This window comes from Mauremys reevesii, linkage group 1 (genome assembly GCF_016161935.1).
Source record: "Mauremys reevesii isolate NIE-2019 linkage group 1, ASM1616193v1, whole genome shotgun sequence".
Taxonomy (NCBI): Eukaryota; Metazoa; Chordata; order Testudines; family Geoemydidae; genus Mauremys; species Mauremys reevesii.
The window spans coordinates 154,320,532-154,339,426 of NC_052623.1; the positions used below are offsets into that span (position 1 = coordinate 154,320,532).

The following is an 18,895-nucleotide window of genomic DNA, read 5'->3' on the forward strand; positions in this document are numbered from 1 at the left end:
CCCACTGCAACTTGAAACTATTACTCCTTGTTCTGTCATCAGGTACCACTGAGAACAGTCTAGATCCATCCTCTTTGGAACCCCCTTTCAGGTAGTTGAAAGCAGCTATCAAATTCCCCCATTCTTCTCTTCTGCAAACTAAACAATCCCAGTTCCCTCAGCCTCTCCTCATAAGTCATGTGCTCCAGCCCCCTAATCATTTTTGTTGCCCTCTGCTGGACTCTTTCCAATTTTTCCACATCTTTCTTGTAGTGGGGGGCCCAAAACTGGACACAGTACTCCAGATGAGGCCTCACCAATGTCGAATAGAGGGGAATGATCACGTCCCTTGATCTGCTGGCAATGCCTCTACTTATACAGTCCAAAATGCCGTTAGCCTTCTTAGCAACAAGGGCACACTGTTGATTCATATCCAGCTTCTCATCCACTGTAACATCCACTGTTTTCTGTAGAACTGCTTCCTAGCCATTCGGTCCCTAGTCTGTAACAGTGAATGGGATTCTTCCGTCCTAAGTGCAGGACTCTGCACCTGTCCTTGTTGAACCTCATCAGGTTTCTTTTGGCCCAATCCTCTAATTTGTCTAGGTCCCTCTGTATCCTATCCCTACCCTCCAGCGTATCTACCACTCCTCCCAGTTTAGTGTCATTTGCAAACTTGCTGAGAGTGCAATCCACGCCATCCTCCAGATCATTAATGAAGATATTGAACAAAACCGGCCCCAGGACCGACCCTTGGTTACTCCTGAACATGCACGTGACTTTGAATAAATGAACACCTTGCAGTCTGCAGACTAATTCTCATCCAAATGTAAATCCTATTTTGCTTTTTAAGTGTTGAATTAATATGTTTAAATAAACAAATACTTGAGTCAATCAGTGCAGCCCATCTCACTGAATAATATGAAATTAGCTCATGACTTCTGTATGTAGCTGCATTTTTAATATTGTACCCACTAGTGCTATATGATTGCTGTTGCCAAGATTCAGTTCCAGTTGCTTTGAGCTGGATAAAGTGCCACAAGTACTCCTGTTCTTTTTTTAGTGAAGCTACAGTAACAAAGGGTGGAGCTAAATCTGACATTTTGCAAAAACACCATTAATTCAGGATTTTAATTATTTTTTGCATAGTATGGACCACACTTTAGTAGCAAGAGGTCCCACGGACACTTCCCTTCCCATTCAAAGTGGGGTGGATCCCACCTCCTGTCCCATTCGTGATCACTTAATGCCCCTGGGGCACCGATAGGAATTGCCTTCATGAAAAAGTAACACATAAAATGTCTCCCTTTGGTCTTCATTTCCTCTCTCCTTCCCACTTGTTCTCTCTCTCTCAGCTGGAAACAAGGAGGAGACACAAAACTGTGGGACCAGCCAGATTTCTGCAGGCCACCAGCAAGTTCTTCACAGATCACAGTTTGGAAATATCTTTTCTGCACTGACCCTTCTCAGAGGCCCCGACCACTGCTCGCTCCATCCCTCTTCTGTCCGTCGCTTGCTCTCCCCCACCCTCACTCACTTTCACTAGGCTGGGGCAGGGGGGTGGGGTGCGGGATGGGGTGAGGGCTCTGGGGTGAGGCTGGGGATGAGGGAGAGGGCTCTGGGCTGGGGCAGGGGTGCGGGATAGGGTGCGGGATGGGGTGAGGCTGGGGATAAGGGAGAGGGCTCTGGGCTGGGGCAGGGGTGCGGGATGGGGTGAGGGCTCTGGGGTGAGGCTAGGGATGAGGGAGAGGGCTCTGGGCTGGGGCAGGGGGTTGGGGTGCGGGATGGGGTGAGGGCTCTGGGGTGAGACTGGGGATGAGGGAGAGGGCTCTGGGCTGGGGCACGGGGTTGGGGTGCAGGGGGGGTATGGCCTCTGGGCTGGGGGTGTGGGATTCAGGTGAGGACAGAAATGAGGGGTTCAGGGTGCGGGAGAGGGCTCTGGGCTGGAGTAGGGGTGCAGGGTGTGGAGGACTCCAGGGTGGGGTCAGGGATGAAGGGTTTAGGGTGCAGGAGGGGACTCTGGGCTGGGACAGGGGATTGCGGTGTGGTGGTTGAGGACTCTGCCTGGGGGTGCAGGCTCTGGGCTGAGGCTGAGGGGTTTGGGGTACAGGAGGGGGCTCCAGGCTGGAGGTTGGATGCGGGAGAGGGTGTTGAGGGCTCCAGCTGGGGGTGCAGGCTCTGGGATGGGGATGGGGATGAGGGGTTTGGGGTACAGGAGCAGGCTCAGGGCTAGGGCAGGAGATTGGGGGTACAGGAGAAGGGCCGGGGTCCCAGTGGTGTTTACTGCAGCTCTAAGGAAGTGGCCACTGGGTCCCTGCAGCCCCTAGGCACATGGGCAGCCAGGAAGACTCTGCGCGCTGCCCTTGCACCCACAGGCACTGCCCCAGCAGCTCCCAATGGTCGCGATTCCCGGACAATGAGAGCTGCTTAGCCGGCACTTGGGGCATGGGCAGCAAGCTGAGACTCCCTAGCCGCCCATGTGACTAGTGGCTGCAGGGACTCGGCGGCTGCTTCCAGGAGCCACACGGAGCTCGGGCAGGCAGGGAGCCTGCCTTAGCCCGGGGGCCCTACTGCCCCGCTGACCAGACTTTTAATGGCCTGATCAGTGATGTCAACCAGAGCCACCAGGGTCCCATTTTGACCGGGTGTTCCTGTTGAAAACTGGTTGCCTGGCAACCCTAACTTCATTAATAAGCACTTCACTAACCTGCACACTCCACAATTTGCTCCCAAAACATGGGTGTCTCTCTGTACTGAACAGCAACGTGCTGCATTTAGGACTTGACTATGGCACTGTCTTACGGAATTACTATGGAACACATTCACATGCTGTGAAGTTATAAATATCGATAGTCTGCATTTGTTAAAGGAACATTTCAAGTACACGTGCTACACTGTTATTTGCAGTGAGATTCCCAGGTCAGTAGTGCAAATTGGTGAGGTCGTAGCAAAGGTGATGACATTTCACCCTTCCCCCACCACACATAAAACAAACCCTGCAAAAGGGCCAGACTTGAATTTGCAATAAAACACAAGGCAAACCACAAACTTAGTCTGAAGATAGACAGGCAGGGGCATGTATAAAATTGCAAGGCAAAAAGTAACAGTAAAATTGAACAAACCCCCATGAATGTAAAGCCACAGCAGGGAGACTCCAATGTTGTTTCACCCGCTAAGCTAGACTGAGCCACAGGCATCTTGAGGAAAACCATAGTATCACACACACATCGCTCCAGCCATGAAATCAAATTGTTGGTGGCCAATTCAAATGGCTAAAAACCTGCACATCCGGGTGACTGAAAACTGAGTCCTTATCAGGAGCTTCCCAAGAACATCAGCAGCAGCTGAGACACTTTGGCTACATCTTCTGATGAAATCTTATTAGTACAAAGGAGAATTATGTAAACTGGGCTGCAAATGTATCCTAGCCTAATGTAATTTTTCCCATCAGAAAAGCCTGTCCTCATTTCCCCAGAATTCACTGGGAGTCCATGACCCCAAGATGCAACAGTAGCAGAGGAAGTCCAACCATACTGGTTAGTTCTGTTTCTCTTTTAGGCTTAAGATGTCGTGTCTGTGACAATGCAGCAGGTACAAGATGCTGCTGAGGAAGGACAAATAATGACAACAGGCTTCATAGACATTAAGATCAGAAGGGACTATTATGAGCATAGCACAGGCCATAGAACGTTACCCAGTAATTTCTTCACCAAGCCTTTGACTTCTGTCTGAGCTACTGCAAGTATTTTAGAAAGAGATCCCATCCTGATTTAAAGTGATGGAGAATCCATTATACCCCTAGGTAAGTTGTTCCAATGCTTCTCTAAAAGACACTCTATTTGTTTTCTCTCTGACATGGATGCAGTAGCCATGTTTCCAATGCATTTAAAATATTTTGGCATTAACAGGCTACAAAAGCTTTAAATCTGGGCTCCCTAGGAAGTGCAAACCTCATCTTACTTACCAACACAGGAGGCTGGTCTGCCACTCCAAACTTTGTTGTCCATACATGTTACTGTCCGGTCTCCTTTTAGCTGGTATCCTGGGGAACAGTAATACTCACATCTGGAATTAAAGTACGCGCCATCTATGCACTTGAACCCCCCATTAGTTGGCATGGACAGTGTTGGGCACCGTATTTCTGTAAAATAAAACAAATGTATCCAGTATCTTCTGTTTTGCCGTTCTAGAGGAGTAGTGGGGAAACAGATGTGCAGTACTATATGTGAACAAAACATGGTTAGGAATTTTTCAGTTAGACCAAGTGAAACTGCTCATATGATTTTCCCTCCTCAAACAGATTTCAAATTTTGCTATCATACAGGTAAGTTAGCCCAATGGAATGAAATTGTTTTAAGGAAAGGCCAGCTGCCCACTCCCTTCTTTTGTCAAAATGTTTTCACTCACAAACTAATGGTGGGCCCATTCAATCTGGTGACATTCAAATTTTGCAAAATGACATACAATTAACAGTGCGGCTAGAATTAACTACCCACCGTATTTTAATATGTTTGCAAAGGGGAATTCTTATAACCCCTCAGTTTCAGAAAGATTTCTACAGACTCAGAGCCCACCTATTCCATGAAGCATTCCTGCCTTTGACGCCTCTCTCCACTCTGTTTTCTCACTCCTCTATAATGCACCTGCCATGATTTGAGACTGCAAACTGCTCTGCATTCAGCTGTTTGACACAGTCCACCTATCACACAGCACCATGTACATCACAAAGGCTATGTAAATAATGTCTGAAACAGGTGCAGCTAAGTTAGCTACGGCTTCACAAAGACATTTATTTTTAAATTCAAAATATGAATGAGAGCCCAAAGATAAACAGAGTTAACTCTAAGAGCGGCTCCTGCCAGTTAAGTTTCTTCCCATCCCAGCACTGACATTAAATATAAAAGCTACTCACATAGACATTAGATATTAGACAGAGATGAGTTTAATCACACAAACAGCGATATATGTGCACACAAGTATGATCTACTCACGTTTACACAAAACTTTCCCAGACCAGCGTTTGTTGGACTGACAAATAAGCTGTTGAGGACCATGTAGTTCATAGCCTTTCTGGCAACGAATATCACATCTTGTCCCCAAGACATTTTTGTAATATCCTCCTTGAGGTGTTCTGCAGTTTGCATTACCATGTTTCACCTTAATGGGAGAACACCAAGGCGTTTCTGGCAAAGAGAATGGAAAAACAAACACAGAACACATACATTTTACTAACGACTAATTAACTTAAGTCACACTTGCAAAGTCATTTTGTTTGTTCGATGTTGTAGAGAGACTTTATTAAAAAGAAAAATGTAAAAAAACACATGCAGAGATGTAACTTCCTGGCCTGATCCAGCAAGGTGCTAAAGATATCACAAGGTCAGGCCTTTAAAGGTGAACTGTTCCTGCCTGTTACAAATTAATGAGGGTTTCTATTAAATTGGGTGTCTAAATGTCATGCTGGTGGAATAAGTGTGCCACCATGTGGACAGTTTCATGATCACCAATATATTTAGTTTTAATACCCCACAGAGGATGTATTTACCTGCCCTTTGGTCACCAAAGGTGACAATTGAAATGCAAGTTCAAGCCCAGTGAAGCTTTATCTTTATATGTGGCATAATTTTATTTTCCTTACTCTTGTTTTAATACCCTTTCATTAAAAACTTCTGTCAGGACCATCAAATACACACATACCAGGGCACCATAGAAACAGACATGGCCGTTGGTGAACTCCATGAAGGCTCAAACTCCCTTTTATGAAGGGCATTATTATATACGTCATATTACAGAAATGTCAAGTTTGGTTGCTTGGACACAAGAAGGAGCAATCCCAGGCATATGTGTGGGTGTTTCACTTGTGCTGAATGAATTTCCAGTTTCCATCTCAGGTGCGAGGCTGAGCCAAAACTCATCAGCATGCCAGGATAACACTTCTCTGATGGCCCCATCAGTTCCACAATATTTAAGATAGCACTTTAAATATGCTAATTTTCTCATCCTGATTATGAAGAAAACCTTCTAAATGTGAATGGGTGCAGTGTTTTTCTTATGAAATCTGTAGATCTGTCTGTCCAGGTCTGACAAATTGAAACAAAAGCTCTTAGAGAGTTAAGAACTAGTTTCATTCATCCTGAGTGGGTGTTAACTCACAGTCTCCAAGTACAATGTATGCACTCAGGCACTGCGTTTGAATGTCAGCCATATATGCATGTCTTATGTGTTTCAAAGTGTGCTTATGTTAACTGATGAAATGTACACTCAGTCTTGTGTTATTGCTTATTTCTAGCACAAGTGTACGTACACACAAACGGAAATGGACCCAAGATGCAAAGTTCATATCCAGATCTTAAACTGTTCCAATATCCGAAGAGTTTGGATCTAGGGTTTTGGTTCAGGCTCATCTTTAAAATATGCCAGCACTGGTCCTGAAATGTGGCACTCATCCACCAGCAATTCTAAACAATCATTCAGGAAGGAAAGAATACTTTGCCCAAATTCAATTTAGGAATGGAGGTGCAGAGATCCCATCAGAGAGACACCAAGCTGATGAGGAATGGGGTAGCAGGCCCAAGCAGCCAATGATGATGGGCTGCTCCGAGTTGTGCTGGGGATTGGGGCCAGAACAAAGGAAACATAAAAATGTCTGAGTGTCATCTTTTCCCCAGCCCCAACCCATTCCAGCACTTTGCACACAAATGGAGGAACATAGAAAACTGGCCTGTAATATGTGATTCATCTTCCTCTAAAGCATCCAGTAAGCTAAGTATAGGTCAGACGTGAGAATCAATGGATTACAGGGACTGCCAAATCAGAGCAGAGTTGGCATTTGGCCACGATACTGGGATTAATAACCATACTTAACTACTGCAAAAAGGGGGCGAGTGTCTTTAATGACTGTAGGTGATCAACTCTAAACATACATATTCAAAAGAAATCCTCCATCAGCAAAGCTTCCACTAATACCATGCTGGGGGACTGGTTCAGTATGCACACTGAGGTGTGTCAGCTACAAACCTTTCCTAGGCAGCCAAAACTACTTTTCTGGGGGTGTGAGGGGCAACGAGTGAGTTTTCTGAGGGGGTCTTCTATCTAAGTAATACCTAAGGTGACTCTGCTTAACTCTGGGATTTGACAAGGACACCACTTAAGGAGGTAAGAGTGTAGGCCAAAAGGAAGACAAGCACTGAAATGTAACACAGCATGCAATATTCTGAAGGTATATAATGAGCCTTTATGGGATCTGGGAGGGTTTCCAGAATCTCATGCCTAAACAGTGGCAAAACCACAAGAGTCATCTAAAAGTTGTCTTTCACAAATGGAATCAGTTTCACAGATATTTATTATTGGCTCTGTTGATTAATTTCATCTCCACATTTCAAATGTCTTTCCTCATATTTGGGATCAGTTCCATGAACATATTTAATGTGCTCTTATTTCACATACCATGCATGTTGTATTTTTTATTCAGTGTATAATTCCTCTACATAAAATGGTTAGATATTTTTACATCTCCCCCAGTGGAAATTTAAACTTCCACATAAATTCTACTGTGCTGTTACTAGAACCACAAAAACAGCATTGGACAGTGGAAGTGGAGAGACTGAGAATGGAAAAGCATGTGACTTCCAGGCTTTTAGTTTATTTCCCAAAAAGTATTTTAAAGTAGCACAGCCTGTTTCTGAAGCTGTTTAACTCAGTGACATACTTATGTTCTCTTACAGAACTGCAACATCCACATGACAGTCCTACTAACACATGTCTGTCTACTCAGGCTGGGAGGCCCACTTCCAGCTGCAGTGTAGTCGTACCCTTAAGGGTCTGGATCAAAGTGGCTTTTGTGCTGTGGTGAACAAAGAAATACTGCACGCTGGGGGCTTTTTCTTCTCATGGGAACCCCAGGTAGAGCAGGCATCTTACATGTCAGGGAAGAAGCATTCCTCTTGACAGCAGCACTTTCCAAAGTGTCTGTCAGCACTGTCCAAATGCTGGCTTTGGATCAATGTTCCTGTAAGCTCAGCAAGCAAAATGCAGAGGGGCTTTTTAATACATGGGGCTTATTGGTTGATTAGGCAGTTGAACAGAGGGGTCACCAGGGTGGAAGGGAACTCTTAGCTAAGTTGTTGGGAAGGAACTCAGTAGAGATGTTTCCTTGGAAGTCTGAGTTGGTTGAAAAACATCCAGATGAGCATGGAGGGTTTGGCGTGTGGCCAACCCCTGGCAAACAGACTACAGGGTTTAATTTGCAGACAGCACTGTGAACTGAAAATCTGCTGGGTTTACATAGCTCTGCTTAAGATGCACATACACACCATGCCATGCTAGGCATGTACTGTACATTTTTCAAAAGGCATGCATAGTGGTTAGTATATTTGATACTCTGAAATTTTTACAAGGAGAGATGGTCCATAACCAAAACCCGGGACATGAACACCCTCACATTTTGGTGAACTTCTGATCCAGATCCAATCTTACAACTCAGGTCCATATCTGTTTTTTTTTTTGTTAAGTGACCTGCTTGCCAACTCAAATAAATGCAAGCAAGTTAATACAACTTAGGTCTTCTCAGCTTCATGCCTTTGATTTTTGGATCTGAGTTGTTTAATCTGCTACTAAAGCTCCCATTAGAGCTTCCAAATTCAATATAGTTTTTAATATTTGTGTGAATAAACCACTGTGTTTCACATACCACTGTGACATCCTTGCAGCCACTGAAATAATTTGTTTTGGATCACTTTTCTAAAAGACAGTTCCTAGACAGAGTCTACATTTCGACCACTAATCCACAGTCCAGGCAGCATTCATTTATCTTTACTGAATCATTTGTATTCTTTGTTTAAGTATCCACAGAGGATTAAATGTTAAAGATGAAGACCACCACATTTACCATATAAAGCTATGGGCAAATACATTTTTTCTGATTATATTTTTAAAGCAGGATTTTCACACTGGGATACACTTGGGGGGGGGGGGCAAAATAAATATTTATAAAAACGTAAGATAGACTGTATTTTGTACCTTTTCCTTTGGTACTCATAAGTAGCTGATATATTTGCATGCATATCCTTGTGTAAAAATCCTGTTTTATTCTCTGTCTAGTACCAACATTAAGCAAAGCTACATTAATGCCCAATATTTCTATGTTACCACAACAATGCAATACAGTGTCGTCTTGCATGTCCATAGACTAGTTTACTGATGCAAAACTTCAGTAAAATAACTTTTTTGGGGTGAGGGGAGAGCACGGGGCTGAGTGTGGAACCAGATTCTTCAAGAACTAGGCACATATGTCACTGATTCACCAATGATTTTGCTATCAGATCCCATTGGTCAGTAAATTTGTTTGGAATAGGGAAGAAAATCTGAATCCGATTTCTATACTTGCAGAATTCAATTATCTCATTAATGTGCCAGCACATTTTGTTTAATGTCTTGTATGTTCATTGGCAAACACATTTTACTCTTCATTCCAGGTTGCAAGATGAACCTGAAATGTCAAGGACTATATTAAGAAGCTTATGAAAATCAAGCTCTCTTTCATGCGCTTCCATACCTTACCATCAACAGGTCCAGATTCTGAACAGGATTATCATTGATGGCTTTGGCTATGAGGTATGAAAGAGGCAGAAGACAGCTTATTTTTAATATTCATGAGCTAGCAGCTTGACCTTTTGAGGGTGAAGGGAATAAAAAACAATAATTTACTCATGTAAGCTAAACAATGCACAGTGCATGTTTCATTTTCCATTGTGTAGAAAAATAAAAAAAATGAAAAGCTTATCTTGTCTGAAAAATTTGAACACAAACATGGAGCTGGATCACTCTAAGACTTTATGATGCAGGAAGGAAAGAGAGAAGATCTCCCAGCAACCAGCCGATTTTCTTTAGCACAGAAGCAAAGCATTCACCTTTATATCTATTGCGTGCATAAACATCTTCGTCATCTTCTATAGGTGAATATCCCGATCCTACAATACAAAACGAAAAGAAAAACTGCAGCAAGAAAGGAAATATAATTTTAAAAGAACAAGAAAAGCTCTTGCAGAGTCGTGCAAGTGAGATTAGGATGCAACAACCTAAGCAATGCTGACAGCATAAGCTTCCATGATCATTAGATTTATAGTGGAACCAGTTTATAGTGAATTTGGATAGGGTGAAACTCTGTTTATAATTGAGTAGAATGAAAACGTCAGATTGTTATTATGCAACATGTACTGGAAAATGCAAATCACAATTTCTCTCAGAGGGAACTTCCTGCTAGTGTGAAGTTATTGGAGAGGGGGAGTTGAACGACGGAGTGATTTCACTATAAGATGGTTCCATAGTATAAGTGGCTATTAACAGCCATCATGCCAACCAGCTGTAGTAAAACTGCCAAACAGCTGCAATAAATGTGTGTGACTGAAGAACAACCATGGTTTACACCACAACGTATGTAAGTGGAACATTGGTTACATTCCCTGCAAACATAGTTCTACTCAATCAAAAGGTTTTGTTTTCTTTTGTTGTATTAAGTCTTCTGTAGTCATTCAAGCTAAAGAAATGACAGGTCAGCTTTCTTTGAAAGATCTGGACAATTGCTGTAGTAGCAGGGTGGGTAGGAATTGCTTTCTGTTAAAAATACTCGATAAACACTCAAAACAACATCACCCACATCATTAACTAGCCCATGGCAATAGAATTGTGCAGCATGTAATACTGCTGCAAAATATACCTGAGCAATATTTAAAAGGTGTTAGTTTAATCAGAAGCTTTAGACCTTAAGCTTGTTTGAGCAAAGGGACAGTTATACCTAACTTTAGTGCAAGTCAGATTTTCTTAATAGTAGTGGCTTCTACAGACTCAGGGGATCAAGTTTCCTGATCTTTATAAATTCTAGCATATAATGGGTCAGACATTAAGGGAATGTCTATACTGCAGCTGGAACTTCCAAATTAAGTTCCTGAAATTACAAATATCGAAATAGTTAACATGGGGTCATTAAGACACCAGGTCAAGATTTTCAAAAATGGATGTCTAAAGTGAGGCTACTAAGACCATATTTAGGCACCTAAATATATGGCCTGATTTCAAGTGTTGAGCACCCAGCAGCCACTCCTGAAGTCAAAGCCAGTAGCTTCCATTGCCTAGGCAAAATTAGCACATGGATGAAGAGCTGCTGGCTAATCAATCTGTCTTGCAGAGATACTTATCACCACATAGACAGTGTCTGAACACCTCCCATGTATTTAAAAATAGAAACGACAACTCCTCTCTGTCTTCCTTCCATTCCAGCCTCCAGCAGAAACAGCTTCGTTACTGTGTAGTTTTTGTTTTCATGTCTGCACTGCCTGTTTCCCCCACTGTCTAAGCCCAATTTACTGCTCCTTTATGTCTGCAGTTTTGTCCTTCCCATTCATGCCGTTGCTGCTAGTAACTCCCCAGAAAGCATGCCTGCTCTGCTTTGCCAGCATGGCATCCCATCTCCATCCCGCAAAACTGCATGAAGCAGCTTAATTAGAATGTTGAAAGCCATCAATTTGAAACATATGGCAAACACAGAACCTGTTAGGAATTTGCACTAGGTTCTCTGCTCTGTTTTACTGATGTTCCATAGAAAACCTGCAATAGGCCACAAACTCCACATAGGAGAAATCCAGCCCTCACTTCCACAGCTGAACTGGAAGTGGACTTGGCAGTGGGTTCCATTGTGTAAAGGGTCCATACCCTTTGTGCAGCACAGACCTTAGCTATGGGGGATGGGGGCGCATATGGGAAGGCAGGCACTGTGCAGATCCTCTGATCTTATCCCTTACAACAGAATTGTGATAGAGGTGTGTAGGCCTCTTCACTCACTGGACTAGAGTAACATACAATAGAGTCATTTTGGTAGCCCCTCCATGGGCTATTGGGGATAGAAAAGGATGCATGAACCCAATTCAACTATTCACTCCTGGCACTGCGGGGAGAACTAGCCCTATGTGAACGCTTTAAGCCTCTATGCTTGAAAATCAAGATAGCTCTAAAATAAACCTATCAAAGGATTAAAAAAAAAGTCGCAATTGATCACAGTTTTAATCACACTGTTAAACAATAACAGAATACCAATTGAAATTGATTATAAATATTTTGGATGTTTTTCTACATTTTCAAATATATTGATTTCAATTACAACACAATGCAAAGTGCACAGTGCTCACTTTATATTGTTATTTTTTATTACAAATATTTTCACTGTAAAAAAGATCTTTAAAAGTGCAATCTATAAGTCAAAGCATGAAGGGGTGTATGAATGTTTAGCATATCTGGCATGTAAATACCTTACAACACCGGCTCCAGCAGTGCCATACGAACACCTGTTCTCACTTTCAGATGACATTGTAAATTAGAAGTGGGCAGCATTATCTCCCATAAATGTAAACAAACTTGTTTGTTTGAGCGATTGGCTGAACAAGAAGTAGGGCTGAGTGGACTTGTAGACTCTAAATTTGTATATTGTTTTGTTTTTGAGTGCAGTTATGTGAAAAAAAGTTCCACATTTGTAAGTTGCACTTTCACGATTGAGACTGCCCTACAGTACTTGTATGAGATGAACTGAAAAATACTATTTTTTGTTTCTTTTTTACAATGCAAATATTAGTAATCAAAATAATATAAAGTGAGCACTGTATACTTTGTGTTCTGTGTTATAATTGAAATCAATATATTTGAAACTGTAGAAAAACATCCAAAAATATTTATAATAAATTTAAATTGGTATTTATTATAGTTTAACAGTACAGTTAAATCTGCAATTAATCATGATTTTTTTAATCTAGTTAATTTGTTTTGCATTAATCACTTGAGCTAACTGCGATTAATTGACCCTAGTTTATTTTGATTTACAAGAACAGTACCAAAAGTGCAATTTAATTTTGGCCTGATCCAATTCCCACTGAAATCAATTCAGTAAGAGTCCTTCCCTTGACTTCATTGGGCTTTAGATCAGGCCCCTTGAGGGCAATTTTCAATCAAATGTCTTTTCTTACGCATATTTTTGTACAGCAGACTCCCTACCCCTCTGTATTTGTTACTGAGTTTACATTTCATGAAAAACTGCTGATGCCTGTATAAATATTGCATCTTAACAGCCTTCCAGTATACAATATTGAATTTAGTAGCATTTCAAATCACATTGTGTAATATCAAGTGCAAGCTGCAGTCTCAAAGCACCACATGAAGATATTGATATTTCAATGATCATCGTCTATTCCAGCAAAATTAGGAGACTCTTGGCTGAATAATTTGAGACAGTTTTTAATGAAACATTATGGGTAAAAGTTTTTAAAGTGTCTAGATGACTTAGGAGCCTAAGTCCCATTTAAAGTCAATGGAATCTAGGTTCCTAAGTGCCTGATCATTTTGGAGATTGGGATATAAGCACTTCTGAACAAATTTTCCCTACACTTTTAACACATTTTTTGAAATCTTAGGTTAATCATGCTAAATCTGAACTCTACTTATCTGAAATTTTCTGCTTTGTGTGTTGGATGAAAAAAAAACAACCACCAAAAATCAAAAACAAATAAAAGTAAACAATTTTATTCAGCATCCCCTCAATAGTATCCATCTGCTCATTTTCTTATTAAAAATGGAAGATAGCAATCACATCTCTGGTTTTCATTATGTGCTGATTGTGCTTGTAGTAGTAATGCTGATCTTTGTCATCATTATTTTAATCAGGAAATGGATTTTGGGAATCCTAAAGGTGAATATAAAACTGTTGACCTTGCTTTACTTGTAGAGTTTGTCATTTATGCTTTTTTGGTGACATCTTTTTGCACAAAGCAGAATGGCAAACGCTGGACTTCAACACAGATGTGTTATACCAGAAAAGGTATAGACTTCAAATGAAGTCAATGGAAGTTTTGCCATTGACCTGCATAGGTGCAGGATCAAACCCTAAGGTGCAAATCCAGAGCCCACCCCAGCTAGCTAGGCTAGGTAGAAGGATGGCAAGGAACCCTTCAATGGCATTTACAGGGAGGGAGAAGGATGGTATATCTGGGCAGTAGGAAATTTCCTTCAATTTCCCCATGTCCCATCTTCTCTCATGCCCTCTATGCTGTTCTCTCTACTTCTAGCCTTTCCCTTTTCCTTAGTGGAACCATAAGGAAAAGTCGGCTGCATTCACCCCTAAATAAGTAACCATATCATAACTGAACCAGGACTGTCCATTTGCTTTAAGATAGCATACTAGAAAAGCTAGCATGATTTAGTGGATGGCATATGGCATGGATCAGCAACCTTTGGCATGTGGCCTGCCAGGGTAAGCCCCCGGTGGGTTGGACCAGTTTGTTTACCTGCCCCGCCCGCAGGTTCGGCTGATCGTGGCGCCCACTGGCCGCGGTTCACTTCTCCAGGCCAATGGGGGATGTGGGAAGCAGCACAGACCGAGGGATGTGCTGGCCACCGCGTCCCACATCCCCCATGGGCCTGGAGCAGTGAAACGCGGCCAGCGGGAGCCACAATCAGCCGAACCTGCAGATGGGTAGGTAAACAAACCAGCCCGGGCCACAACGGGGCTTACCCTGGAAGGCCGCGTGCCAAAGGTTGCTGATCCCTGGCATATGGACTGGTGAGTCAGGAGTCCCGCATCCCATTCCCAGCTGTGCCACTCACTGACTGTATGACACTGGAAAAGCCACTTCACTTCTGTCTTAGTTTCCTCATCTATAAAATGAGAAATATGTTTCTGTATCTCACAGGAGTGCTGAAAAGCTTCATTACTTAATGTTTGTTCATTGTTTGTCTATAAAGTGCTAAATAATGTTATTACAGCAGTAATAAACATGGATTATTTTAGGAGGAAGGGGGAACACCAGGCTACATTAAAAATACATCTATGGAATGCTTTATATTTTGGTGGTGTTTTACAAAAAACTGGCTGCATCTCTCATTCCAGCTGAGTACAGGCAAAAGCCACAACATTAAACTATTCAATTTTAACAAGAAACTATCATCAAGATTAATCCATGGAATCTCATGATCATAGGATTTGCTTTAGGAAAAAATGACTTCTGTATTCACAGAATAATCATCATGTTTAATATTTGAGGAGGAGAGTCTACTGTTTTATATATTTTATTAGAGCAGTATTTCCCAAACTTGGGACGCCACTTGTTTAGGGAAAGCCCCTGGTGGGCCGGGCCGGTTTGTTTACCTGCCGCGTCCGCAGGTCTGGCCAATCGCGCCTCCCACTGGCCGCGGTTCACTGTTCCAGGCCAACGGGAACTGCTGGAAGCGGCGGCCAGTAAGTCTCTCGGCCCACGCCGCTTCCTGCAGCCGGACCTGCGGATGTGGCAGGTAAACAAACCGGCCCAGCCCGCCAGGGGCTTTCCCTAAACAAGCGGCGTCCCAAGTTTGGGAAACACTGCCTTAGAGCATAACATTTAAATAGATTAAAATTCAGGCCAACAGAAAATGATTGGTAATGACTGCCCCCAATAATCCAATAGTCTGTACTTGATAAAGAAACACAGAGAAACATTTGTCTAAACATTTCAAAACATTTCCAAAGGAACTGAAACAATAAATTGGACCAATATTTTGATACTGTACAATCCTCAAACATAACGACCCCATTATTAAGAACAAGGAATAAATGATATAGGATCAATTCATGAAACAATCATACCTTTGTGTGTAAATTGTCAAGCCTAAGTAAACGAGGCACTTAAAAACTACAATATTTACCCACTTGTGTAAAAACGTCCTTAAAGCATTTTATTTTAAATACATGTTGTGAAATTGACTTTTGATATACAAACTGTCAAATACACTTAAAGTGTTCTAATTGTGATCCTGCCCAGGGATCAGCAGTTAGGCCCTGACTCAGCACACTACATTGGCTCCAGTTCATCAAAGCACTTAAACAAGTGCCTCATTTTAAGTATGTGAGGTCTTCAGTGGGACAACTCACAGTTAAGTACTTTGCTGAACAGGGATGGAGTCACACATCTGGTAAAATGTTTTGTTGAACAGGGGCCTACGCACGTGATTAATCCTATTGACGTCAGATGGAGCATATGGACAGTCCCACTGACTTCAGTGGCACTTCTCACATGCTTTGTTGGATTGGGGTCTTACTGCAGTAACTGACAATGTAAGGTAGAAATTAGAAGATTGCGAATACATTGCTGAACCAGTAGGCAATACAATAAAGGGCTCACATTCACAAACAGTGCACAATATGTAAATTGGACCATTTGTTTATAAACAAACAAAGTACCATGCCAAAACATGCAGGGATGTAGGTAACACCACATTCTTTGTATTACTTCTCCAGAAGCATTTAATTATCCTCACATACGTGTCATACCCTTCATCTATTACCGGCTAGTGAGGTACGCAAGAATTTATGGTGTGTGCGTGTGGAAAAGCCACAACCAGTCCGCAAATGTGATTAGCTAGACAGGATCTTCCTAAGAGATTGTCTGGTTCTTGGCAGAAAGAAGAGGAAGGATGTCAGATTGCGGAAGACATTTCAAGAGGACTTTCCTGTCCCTCAGTTTATTTAGAAATTCGCCTTCTTTCCTACAAGATTCCCTTGCAGGGCTGCCCAGAGTGGGGGGGGGGGGGCAAGTGGGGCAATTTGCCCCAGGCCCTGGGCTCTGCAGGGGCCCCCACGAGAATGGCTGAGGCTCCCTCCCCAGCTCTGGCCCGACCCCACCACTGCCCCTCTCCCGGAGCCTCAGCGCATCCAGGAGCGTCCCTGGACAGCTGCAGCGTGGCTCCAGCAGGGCCTGAGCCCCTGCCCGCTCAGAGCCGCATGGTAAGGGGACAGGGCTAGGAGCTCCAATGGGGCCTGAGCTCCCTCCGCTCGGCCTGGAGCTCGCAGCCCCGCCCCCTTACCACGTGGCTCTGAGCAGGCAGGGGCTCAGGCCCTGCTGGAGCCACACTGCAGCTGTCCAGGGACGCTCCTGGATGCGCTGAGGCTCCGGGAGAGGGAGGAGCCGGGGGGTTGGCTAAGGGGCAGGAAGTCCCAGGGACAGGAAGGGGGAAGAGGTGGTGGGGGGCGGACAGGGAACGGGGGCGGGGGTTGGATCGTGGGCGTTCCGGGGGTCTGTCAGGACTCAGCGGGGAGGGTGGATAGGGGTCAGGGCAGTCAAGGGGACAGGGAGCAGGGATGGGGTCCCGGGGTGGTGGTTGGGGGGGGTCTCTGGGGGACAGTGAAGGGACAAGGAGCAGGATGGGTTGGGGATTCTGAGGGGGGCGGGCAGTTGGGGGGCAGGAAGTGGGCGGAGGTTGGATAGGGGGCAGGGCCAGGCTGTTTGGGAGGCACAGCCTTCCCTACCCTAAAGCTCATTCAGCAGTTTGAAGCTTGCAGAAGAGCCAAGCTGTTAGCTTTTCCATTAGGGCTACCATCCCTTTCACTTCTCAAATGCCAAATTATAGTCTACATTTAATTTCAGTGCCATAGGGAGATTCATGTCAGGGGAGGCTAGCTTCATTTAAAATCAGCCACTACCTCCTTCCCAACCCTACCAAGGAAGACCCCACTCCCCTGCATTCCTTGAGGCTTCAGAGCGGTTAATTCAGTGGTTCTCAAACTTTTGTACTGGTGACCCCTTTCACATAGCAAACCTCTGAGTGCGACCCCCCCCCCATATATAAAAAAAAGTGTTTTTAATTTATTTAACACTATTATAAATGCTGGAGGCAAAGCGGGGTTTGAGGTGGAGGCTGACAGGTCGTGACCTCCAGTAATAACCTCGTGACCCTGAGGGGTCCCAACCCCCAGTTTGAGAACCCCTGGGTTAATTTAATTTTAGCACCCTGTGTCCATTCACATGTATGTGCTATTTTGAGCATTTCAGTTTTCACAACATAGGCTCATCCCAGATTTTGGAACAAGCTCAAATGCTCAGTTTGTGGAGTATGTACATAAGCTATACTAAAGACAAACGCACAGTAACCGTCTCCAGTTTGTGAGGGACCCCATAGAGCCAGTCTCTAGGAAACAAATAAATGCATGGAGGTTATGTCCATTAATGGCTATTAGCCAGGATGGGTAAGGAATGGTGTCCCTAGACTCTGTTTGTCAGAGATGGATGGCAGGAGAGAGCTCACTTCATCATTACCTGTTAGGTTCACTCCCTCTGGGGCACTTGGCATTGGCCATTTTCGGTAGACAGGATACTGGGCTGGATGGACCTTTGATTTGACCCAGTATGGCTGTTCTTATGTTCTAACCTAAATGAACCCAAAGTTATGGAGACAGATATGAGTCAAGGAAGCCAGCAGAGTTTCAGAAACCTGGAAAAATCTCTGACTGGATGGGCTCAGGCGTTTGGTCACAAGCTGAGGTGGTTCAAAAGTTCTGGATTTTTTTTAAGCAGAATTTTTTTATTGTTTCTTTAAACAATCAAACACAGCAAGCAGCAAATATTTGGCCACACACTTCTGAAACCCCAAACTATATTCAGGTTTTGGCAGACTAATTTCAGCTTTTCAATTAAAAAAACCACAACAAATTTTGAAGGAAAGCAGACACTGTCCATGATTTTTTTCTGCTTTTAAAAAACCCCTAGTTTTCGATCCAAAAAAAGTTTTGATGGAAAATATTTGTCCAACCCTTTTAATGAGCTGTAGTGCCTTTTAGCACTAGCTGATGCTGAGAACCAGTGATAGCTTGTAAAGAAGTTTTCTCAAAACTGGGTTTGTGCTGAGATGCGGAAGGTTTATTTTTCCCCAGGGCCGCCCGTAGGGGGGAGCAAGTGGGGCAATTTGCCTTGGGCCCCACAGGGGTCTCCACGAGAATATAGCATTGTATAGTATTGCAATTTTTTTTATGGAAGGGGCCCCCGAAATTGCTTTGCCCCAGGCCCCCTGAATCCTCTGGGCAGCCCTGTTCCCTTGCACATGGCAGACCACCGAGCCAATACTGAGCTTCTTG

At 43.5% G+C, this 18,895-nt stretch overlaps 1 protein-coding gene across 2 annotated transcripts in view; it reads right to left on the bottom strand.

The window, feature by feature from the left end:
- SRPX (sushi repeat containing protein X-linked) overlaps positions 1-18,895 on the bottom strand; it is a 73,137-nt gene that overhangs the window by 19,462 nt on the left and 34,780 nt on the right. The window contains exons 2-4 of one of the 2 annotated variants that reach the window (XM_039523319.1): positions 9,888-9,947; positions 4,971-5,162; positions 3,944-4,120 (exon numbers count right to left, since the gene is read on the bottom strand). In XM_039523319.1, coding sequence (XP_039379253.1) covers positions 3,944-4,120; positions 4,971-5,162; positions 9,888-9,947 — 429 coding nt within the window. The remainder of the gene's footprint in view (positions 1-3,943; positions 4,121-4,970; positions 5,163-9,887; positions 9,948-18,895) is intronic. The other variant, XM_039523408.1, reaches the window with a different exon arrangement.